This window comes from Halichoeres trimaculatus, unplaced genomic scaffold, assembly GCF_033239565.1.
Source record: "Halichoeres trimaculatus isolate MK-OKI-2021-1 unplaced genomic scaffold, fHalTri1.1 fHalTri1_scaffold_10, whole genome shotgun sequence".
NCBI lineage: Eukaryota > Metazoa > Chordata > Actinopteri > Labriformes > Labridae > Halichoeres > Halichoeres trimaculatus.
Window position 1 is genome coordinate 35,775,211 of NW_027437187.1, and position 9,998 is coordinate 35,785,208.

The following is a 9,998-nucleotide window of genomic DNA, read 5'->3' on the forward strand; positions in this document are numbered from 1 at the left end:
TCAACCTTTGAATCATGTTGACAAACATTCACCTGTGCATCAGAACTCAAATCCCCATAATGCACTTGGAGTCCAGGTCACATCTGGCCTAAAACAAGTCAATAAATCCTCAAACATTAAAAACTACACAATATAAAACAAACGTGAACTCATGAACAGCACAGACCTCAGGAACGGACTTCTGCTCCTGGTCCACCTGGTCCACCTGGTCCACCTGGTCCACCTGGTCCACCTGGGACTGGTTCAGCTGCATTTGGTACTGCATTTGGAGGGCCTTTTGGCTGCTGCACAGACTTGTTGAGTCATTTTTCTTTTGCTAATTTGAAATTTTAACCTCAAAGAGAAAAAAAAGAAAACCACCTCACACACAAGCTCAGGTGAGCTGTCCGTGTCCCGTGCAGGTAGTCGGATCCTGTTTCCTCGTTAATGATGGATGAAGCTTGCTCAGTGATAGGATCCACCCAGTGAACTCTACATGAAACTGAGAACTTCCTACACCTCACTCGTAGCCCAGTTTACTCTGTGAGCGCTCTCAGACACAGCCAGGCTCTTCTTCCTGATCCAGACCGGCTTCAGGATGTCGCTCAGAGCCAAGTCCCACACGGACCTGCAGACCATCGGGAAGTCCTCGCAGGACGACGGTCTGTACTCGTCTTTCTCCATGAGCAGCAGTAACGTGAACAGAGGCAGCCGCTTCGGGAACGGGACCGTAGAGGAGGTCAAAGGTCTCTGCAGACCCTCCAGGAGGCCTGTACGGGTGGTCCGGCCGGTCAGCGCCATCAGCTCCAACGGATCGTTTCTCCAGATCAACCACCTGCAGGGAGAGCTGGTGAGGAAGAGGAAGGTGAGGGGAACATAGACAGATCAGTGTGTACAGGCTGAAAACCATAAACGGCGTCCCCCAGGGCTCCATCCTGGGACCACTCTTCTTTACAGTTCAAATCCACAGCATGCTTTTGTTTCTGTCAATATTCCCAGGAATGTGAGGATCTGAAGAAAGAAAACAAGTACTTATCCAACGAGATCCACATGGAGCGGATCATGATGCGCACAGAGAACGAGCTGACCATGAGGAATCTGAGGAACCTGAACCAGGAGCTGCAGGCTCAGGTCAAAGAGGTACACAAACACACTTTACTAACTTTAAAGAGGGGGCACTCAGCTTCTCTCAATACCAGATGTTTATACTCCACGTGTGCAGATTTTCAAACTTGGTAGAAATTCCTGAAACTGTCTGAAAAATGATCAAAACACTAAATATTCAAACTATAAACAGCATGAAATCTTTACAGAAAGGGGTGGACCTCAAACACTGAGGACTGCCTATAGACCCACCTCCAGAGGGCTGGCCAATCAGAGTGGAGGGGGTTCCTGAAGTGGAATGTTACAGACAGAGGCTGGAGTAATGGTTATTAAAACACCTATGAGAAAAAAAAAAGTTTGTGAATCAAAAAAGTGAATCATGTAAAGATACTACGGGGGCACCAGAGGGACATAATAAAGAATGAAAAGCACAATACCCCTTCCTTAAGAAGCAGTTTCAAGTGACCAGTGAAAGAACTACATTTTTGGCATTTAAAGGCTCAGTTTGGAGTTTTTAGTAGACCCTAAAAAAAAACTCTCAATCTCTTTTTTGATGCCTTATTATGTTTGGAGTGATTTTTTTTTTTTTTTTTTTTGGGGGGGGGGGGGGGGGGGGTGGGGGGGGGTTCTCTTTTCTTTTTTTTAAAAGAATGTTTTGTCACTTACTTTTTTTTTTTTTAGACATTATTGGTCCTGAACTTTTCCAGAAAGTCAGATAAAAAATGTGCAGCAAATTCACAGCATATGGAGCCAAAACAGTGACTTTAATATTGGTTTTGAAAATAAAATTCGGTATTAGGAAAAAACACATCCCAAAACTGAAAAAAAGAAACATGGATATTTAAAAGTAGGTATCAGAGAAAAACAATAATGGCATCAAAACAGGAAATTTCATTAATAATGTTATATTTAATTTTTTATAAATTTTTGCATTTTGACGTTTTGAATAAAATCCTGTTTTATTTATTTTATGTAGAATAGAATAGAATAGAATAGAAAATACTTTATTTATCCCCGAGGGGAAATTCAGGAGTCACCGCAGCATTTAAGAAAACAAAAGTAAGAAAGAGTATAGAAAGTGCAAAAATGTCCATAAAAAATTAGATGACGACATCCCGTCCACCACTCGTCCACCACTCTCCAGCCCAGCCAGCCTCCACCTCCACAGGGTCCAGGACTGAGCCTCCCCAGCAGTCTGTTCAGTCTCTGTCTCCTGGATCCTGTCTGCTCACAGCAGGCCAAGCTCCTCCGATGTGTCCCGGCGTCCGATGTCAGCTCCGTCAGCCACGTCCATGAACAGCACGATGCCGCTGGGTTAGCACAGCTAGCTCATCCATCCCCCGGAGCGAGATCCCACGTTCCCAACAACGATGGATGGAAGGACAGGTCCATGTTGTCACCTCCCAGCTCATATCTGAGAACCAGCACGTCGTCCTCACCTCCTCCTCCTCAGCTCGAGGGAAATCATCAAGCCCTACACTAGTTAGCATTGACATGCTACAGGCTGCTAACAGCTAATTTCACATGTAAACAATGCAGCCATGGTTACATGTAGGATCTCCAGACAAACACAGGAGAAAAGTAGTAAAAAATATCGCCGAAGCCACAAAAAGTTTGGTGTCCGTGACCGACAATGAACCATACAAAGTGATGATCCACTCCAAATACAAAGATGACGAAAAAGAGACGAAGAAATTACAAGAAACGGACAAAGACGAGAGAGCTGCTGCAACAGGCAGCTACTTGGGTAGCGCCTAGCCAATTATTGACTTATTGAATTATTGATTATGTGACTGTTTTTCAATGACAGTTTATCGTTCAAATGATGTTGTTCTTTTTTGATCTTTGTTCACTTACAGTCTTTTTTTTAAACTTCGGTCACAGAGGGTGTGATTTGAATATTATTTCCACATTGTTGGGGAATTATGCAGCACTCCTCTGGACCCCATGGACCTAAAAGACCCTTGAATGAGGCATGTACAGTCCACCTGGATCTCCAGAACCATGAGTTAGCCTGTTAATCCTCTGTTATTCACCAAGAAGTGGAATAGTCTGAAGTATGTTTGAAAACGATGCAACTACAGGTTTGCAGAGATCTGCGGAAACAAGCTAGCCAGTGTTAGCTAAGTGGCGTTATCTAGCTAACCTGTGGCTGATCGTTGCTAAAAAAGGAGACTATTTCTATTATTTCTTTTATTTCTCTAGGAGTTTGAAGCCAACTTCATCACTGACACTCAAAAAAGTGATTAACTCAAAATATTCAGCAGCATCGAGCTTCAGCGTAGTCACATTAGCAGGAGGAGGATTATTATAGCATTTTAAAACCACTTCTTGATAAACAACAGCAGAAAGAAACACACCTCATATACATGGACCCAAATATTCTGTTTGCATTCGGTTTATTTGCTCAAACAGACAGAATTTAACCTTTGTTTATACCTCATTCCAGAAGAAAAATGCCAATCGGTAATATACGGAAATATAATCAGTTTCACAGGGGTGTAATATTCCTTTCCCCAGGGTGCTTTCTATCAGCGTTTGCTCAGATATGACGTAAGACGCAACTAGAGACGTTCCTCAACTGTAAAATGGCGGCGAGCCGTCAGCACTGGACTGCTGCGGAAAGTTTGTTTTTGATCCAAACTTTGAAAGAAATGAACATAATTTCAAGACTGGACAGGCGAAAAACTCGCAATATAGAGTTATTCCAACGAGTGAAAGAAAAAGTATTTGATAAATCACACGTTGTTTACGTTTTTCTGCACATGCCCCATCGACTATTCTGTTTGCTTATAGCGGCACATGTGGACCAGGGATTGGAATATTCCTTTCCATGTATACTATTGTTTTCAGAAAAGTCATTCAGAAAGACGAAAAACTCCTCATGTAACCGTTGAGTTTGGAGCTCCAGGTGAACTTGTGGATGTCTGACACTTTAGGGTCCAGTACGTCCTGGGTCCAGCCACAGACTGTAAAATACAGTCTATGGTTTGGCTCCATAGCTCACAAATCCAAATGTGTGTTTTCCAGCTGCTAAAAAAGGAACATGACTCATATCCAGTCTTAGAGGTGATACAATTTCTTTAAAAGTCTAAAGGAAGTCCTCTAGGGACCATTAACCCATATCCATTTGTATATGCTGATCCTGACTTTAAGTGGAAGGAGTCGAGTTACATCTAGAAACAAAAGAGGCCTCTACTGTTTCCTTTCTGAGTCACTGCAGAAACACACCCACCCTCTCCTTCTCCCTCCGTCTGACCCCCATCAGCTGAAGCACAGGCTCTACCAGAGCCAGCAGAGGGCGACGCTGTGCTCCCGAGCCGCAGGGGAGGCCGAGGAGTCCAGAGGAGAGGCCATGAAGAGCAGGGCCCAGGCCGAGGCTCGGGCCCTCGAGTGTCTGAGGGACAAGGAGACAGCAGAGGCCGACCGGGGCCGCATGAGCCAGGAGCTGCAGCAGCTTAAGAAAGAGGTACACACAGAGTCTGTGGATCCTCTGAGGGCGGGGAACCAGAGGATCCACAACCCTCAGGATCTCTGAAGAAATCCACAATGGCTGTCTGACTGCGTCCAACCTCAGCAGAGAAAATCACATGAATCCACATTTTAGGGCAGATTTTCTCTTTTAAAAGCTGTGATCTTAAACTTTTGATTAACTTTTGACCATGTAGAGGACTTTTTATTTTTGTAAAGCGTCTTTTCTCTGTGACCAGAATTAAAACCCAAGAATCAGCCTCACACCATCAGTGAAATCTCTGTTTTGTTATGATTCTTCTTCTTCCTGCAGCACACCGACCTGCAGCTCTCACTGGCTCAAACAGAGAAGAGTTATTTTGAGACCAAGCTGAAGCTGGACCGGGTGTTGGGGGAGAAGCAGGCTTTGCTGCAGGAGAAGAAGAACCTGGAGGACGACAGAGACGACCTTCGACTCAAGCTGAGGCAGATCACAGAGGAGAACGTGCAGCTGAAAGGAAGGTGGGTGGAGTTCAGGGTTCAGGTGAGTCTCATTTCCCCAGGTCAGGGGTCGGTGACCTTTACTTTCAGAGGAGCCATTTAGCCTCAGCTCAGCTGGATTCAAGTCATTCAGGAGCCACAAAATCTACATCACATGTTCAATCTAAAATTGAACATGTGATGTCTAAGTTTTTTGTTTTGAATTAATATTTAAATGTTTAAAAAAATTAATAAAAATTGAATCAGCAAGAATTCTGAAATTTCAATAACTTGCAAAATTTTTTTAAAAAAAGAGAATTTCAAAAATGTGCCAAAAATTTATGAAAGTTAAAAAAAAATGGAAATTTCAAAAAATGTGCCAAAATTGCACGTTTGCAAAAATATAAAGAATTGTAATTTCAAAAATTTTGCTAAATTTGCAAAAGAATTGTAAAAATGTAGTGATAAATTGTTAACATTTTTTGCTTGAATAGAATTCAAATAGTTTGATTTAAAAAAAAAAAAAAAAAAATTAAAAATGTGCCAAACTTTAAAAAAGTTTCAAAAATTTTAAATAAAAAAGTGTGCCATATTTGCATGAATTTGCAAAAAAAAGAAAAAGAAGATCGGTGATTTCAAAAATTTTGCTATATTTGAAAAGAAAAATTGTAAAAATATCAAAAATTGCAAACATTTTTTAAAATGGAATTCAAATTGTATGCAAAGTTTTTAGACCCTGGAATTTTTCAAAAAAAAAAAAAATTAAAAATGTGCCAAAATTTGCAAAAGTTTCCAAAATTTTGAAATTTCAAAAATGTGCCGAAATTGCAATAAATTTGCCAAAAAATATTAAGAATTTAAGTTTAAAAATTTTGCTAATTAAAAAAAAAAAGTAAAAATGTCAAAAATTGTAAACATCTTTTTAAAAAAAGGAATTCAAATATTTTGGAAAATTTAAAGAAATTTTAAAAAAAAATCCAATTTGGGATTTTTTTTTTTCAAAATTTGTGAAAAAATGTCATGAAGTTGAAATTCAAAAAAATTGCAAAACGTTCAAAACATTTGCAAAAAACTTCCAAAATATGAAAGCTTTATTTGCAAGAGGTCAACCCGTTAATTATTTTAGAATCATTGTTTTAAATAATCAAAGCTACAAGGAGCCACTGCAAAGGAGTCAAAGAGCCACATGAGGCTCCAGAGCCACAGGTTGAAGACCCTTGATCTAGATGGTTCTTAAACTAAATTGCAACAAACCAAAAAAAAAATTTGCTGATAAAAAAAATAAAAGCTGTTTCTTTCTCCCTGTTTGAGGAAATTCACAAAGTGCCTCACCCAGAAAGAAAAGCTGATGACTTATTGAAAACACTTGTTTGAAATCTTGTGAAATCCGTCGATGAGAAGCAGAGTGAGTCTGCTCTGCATCACAGGAAGTGTTGGGTCGTGATTCTTACTCTTTAACCTACGTCGTGTTTTCTTTCAGAGCCGATCAGCCTCACGATCAGAACACTGTGAACTGTCAACAGGCGACACAGCAGCCTATGGCTGAAAGTGCTGACTCATGCTTTCAGGAGGGAAGTTGAAACAATGTCAGGGACGTGGAGAGAGGATGTTTAAGGTCCATGGAGCTGAGCGGTTAGACCAGGTTTAGCTTCTTATCAGCAGAAAATACAGCAGGAACGAGCTCCACCTATAGGAAGAGATAAACTAACAGAGTATTCAACAGTTTGAGGTCAGAAATCTCACAGAGGAACACGTCTCTCTTTAGTTTTCTTTCCAGAGTTTGTTTGCAGCCAGGGCCCTAACGGTTCTGACCCTGGTAGTTTTGGTTTTTATTTGGTGAAATCATTTTGTTTCTGTGCGCAAAGTAAAATAATTTTAGCATCCAAAACAAAATGAATCAAGGATGTTTGGTTGAAAATTCTACATTTCATAGAGGGGTTCATCTTTGCTGTTTGTATGAAAATGAATAAAGATGTGATTTTATTATTTAAGGATGTTTTTTTCTTGTGTTGACAGTGAGATGAACTCGAGGCGCAGAGCCATGGTGTCCGAGGAGGAGAGTAAAAAGGCCAACCAGGCCCAGCGGGAGGCAGAGGCAGAGCGGCGCCTGGCAGAGAAGGAGAGACAGGACCGGACGGCCGAGTGTCTGAGCTGGAGGCAGAAACATCAGGAGATCGCCGACAGGCTGAGAGCTGAGGAGGACCTGAAGGCTCTGAGGCAGAACAAAGCTGTGAGGACGTGGATTAAAAAAAATAATAACCTGGAGGAAACTGGAATATTTCTCAGCTTGATTCAACCTTTGTTTGGTTTCAGTGTCAGGCCAACATCAAGAGTTATTTCCTCTGCATGACGGAGAGCGACCAGAGAGTGAGGATCCTGAGAAATCAAGACGGCACCCCGAGGAATTTCACGGTGAGAGGACTTTAGTTCTAAAAAATTAAAATCAACTCAGCTACAAAAGTTTTTACGTAGGGAAAATGTTAAATGAATACATCCAGACATCTGAGATAAAAAGTTAAAATCTGTTTCAGGAAGGAGACCCGGTGTACATCTCCACCCCTGAGTCCAGTCCTGAGGAGCCAGAGAGGAGCATGTCCAGGTAACACTACGGCCACCAGGGGGCAGTGTGAACAACAAAGCTCAGTATCAGCTGCAGCAGCTCTGAAATGTCAACTTTAAAGAGACAGAAAATAACAAGTGTCATTAAATTAGGTGAAAAAGAAAAAGCATTATTCTAAGAATCTTCTAGACTTTGCGTAAGAGCATGAAACCTAAGAGAAAAAACAAAAATGATGACGGAAAAAAAAAAACTGGTATCTGAGGAGGCAGACTGATTCAGAAACACAGTAACATGTGACCACAAGCAGACTGATTTTATTTGGATTGGCTGAATTAAAGATGATTTTGGATTCTCCTGTTAGTTCATGGCTCCTTGTAGCTTTTAAAAACAAAAACAAAACAAAACAAAAACTTCTAACAAGTTCATTAAATTTAATTTTTTAAACATTTTTTTTCAGATTCAGAAAAAAAAATCCAATAATTTCAAGATTTTCAATATCTTTAAATTTTTGGCAATTTTTTTTTGGGGCAGTGAGACAATTTTTCAGATTTAGGAAAAAAAAAATCTGATTTTTTTTTTTAAGGTTTTGCATTTCTTTAATTTTTGCCAATTCCGTATTTTTTGTGGTTAATTTCTTTTTGTTCTTTTTTTTTTTTTTTTGCAAATTTCTTTTTTTTTTTTTACATTTTTGTATTTTTTGCAAAATAATTAAATTCCATACTTTTTAATTTTTATATATATATATATATATATATATATATATATATATATATATATATATATATATTAAAAATAAAAATTAACAGCTTATTTATTAAAAAGTTTCCTTTATGTAGAATTTTTAACCCCCAAAAACTTCTCGTTTACACAATAATTCCCTGGATTTTTACAATATATTAAATTTTTTAAACTTTATCGTGAAGATAAAGTAGATTTTCTGGCTCCTGAATGACTTTAATCCAGGTGAGCTGAGGAAAAATGGCTCCTATGAAAGTTAAGGTTGCAGACCCCTGACATAGATCTTTCTAAATTATCCAGAGAGTTGAAGACGCGTCAATCACTCTGCTCGAACTTCCTCCACAGGAAGTATCTGTTGTGTTTGAGCTGCACACTCATGGCTCAGTTCTGTGTCTCATCAGGACCATGCTGAGGGTCTCGGCCCCTCACTCCAGCAGGGATCCAGGTCCGGGTCACTTCGACGAGCTTCCCGCCTTCGGAGGAGAGCGACCGGACTCCGCCCCGCAGCGCAGGAGCAGGAAGGTGGTGGATTACTTCTGGATCCCCACGGACCAGGAGTAAAGATGAGACTGAAACCTGTGACAGAGTCTGAGGAAGACGTCGTGGTGCTCATGTACTGGACTTTATTGACATTAAAGCAATAGAGGTGCACAATAATTTTGAATTCCATACATTATGATCCAAATCTATCGTCTTCTACAGAAACACGTCGTATGAGCACAATTCTTGGGTAAAAGGTGATCATTATTATTCAGCTATTAGACTTCTTTTAGTGAGGAAGGGTCCGTTACGCTCTAGAGGGTTTGCTTATTTTTCCAATTTAAGACAAACATTAAAAAAATCACGTTTCGTCGTCTTATTTCTAAAGAAACAGGCCACTTTGAACCCCCCGACTCGCTCGGCTGTCAGAATTTAAAAACAACTTTCCTTTCGTTTCTCTTAAACGTTAATACTTGTAAACCATGTGAAGCTTTGCAGGGAACGTCTGCTTCGATTATTTTATTGTGCAATCGTAGGCCAGGACTAAATCAAATACTTCAGAGAGTGCTCGGGTTCGGGATCTCCCAGCACCGACAAAAACAAAAAGCCCATCTAACTAAGAGGTAGAAACACAGGCAACTTTGAAACGTTACAGCGGCACACCGATGATTACAACACTTCTGTCGATATTGTAACATTTGGAGGATGGTGAGTATTGCAACCACTCGTGTAGTAAAAGACGACAAAGATGGATTTCTAACAGGAGGAGGGGAGGGGTCGTTAGGCCGACTAATCATGCATCCTTAACTCGTTGTGAAACGTCAGCCAGCTTATGCTTCGCTCTCACTTCAGAGGCTCCGCCCTCATCATCATCATCATCATCAGATCAGACAGGAAGCTGCTCAGTCTCCGTCTATCCTGACTCTCAGCGTTTCTGCTCTCGGTGAAAGATGGCGAGTGATGGGAGGAGCCTGACAGAAGATCACAGAGCAGGTCGCTGATGAAACTTTAGCTAGCTTTAGCAAAAGGGGGCGGCTAATTCCTGGGAGGAGGAAAGAAAGCTGTTTCCTACTGGAGGGGGGTCAAATCAGTAAAAATCAATTAGAACTGAAAAACATGCAAAACTGTGAAAAATAAAAGTTACAAACTCAAAAAAAAAGAAAGAGAAGAAAAAGGTAAAACACACGGTTGAGCCACTTCAGAAATC

At 40.4% G+C, this 9,998-nt stretch overlaps 1 protein-coding gene across 1 annotated transcript; it reads left to right on the forward strand.

Annotated features, from left to right (window-relative positions):
- Window positions 1–577: 577 nt before the first annotated feature.
- Window positions 578–8,872, forward strand: LOC141796645 (uncharacterized). Its single transcript, XM_074677873.1, has 8 exons — window positions 578–844; window positions 979–1,119; window positions 4,352–4,552; window positions 4,868–5,055; window positions 7,030–7,243; window positions 7,327–7,425; window positions 7,545–7,612; window positions 8,713–8,872. Exons 1-8 carry the CDS (start codon window positions 578–580, stop codon window positions 8,870–8,872), a joined length of 1,338 nt encoding a protein of 445 aa, XP_074533974.1.
- Window positions 8,873–9,998: the final 1,126 nt, after the last annotated feature.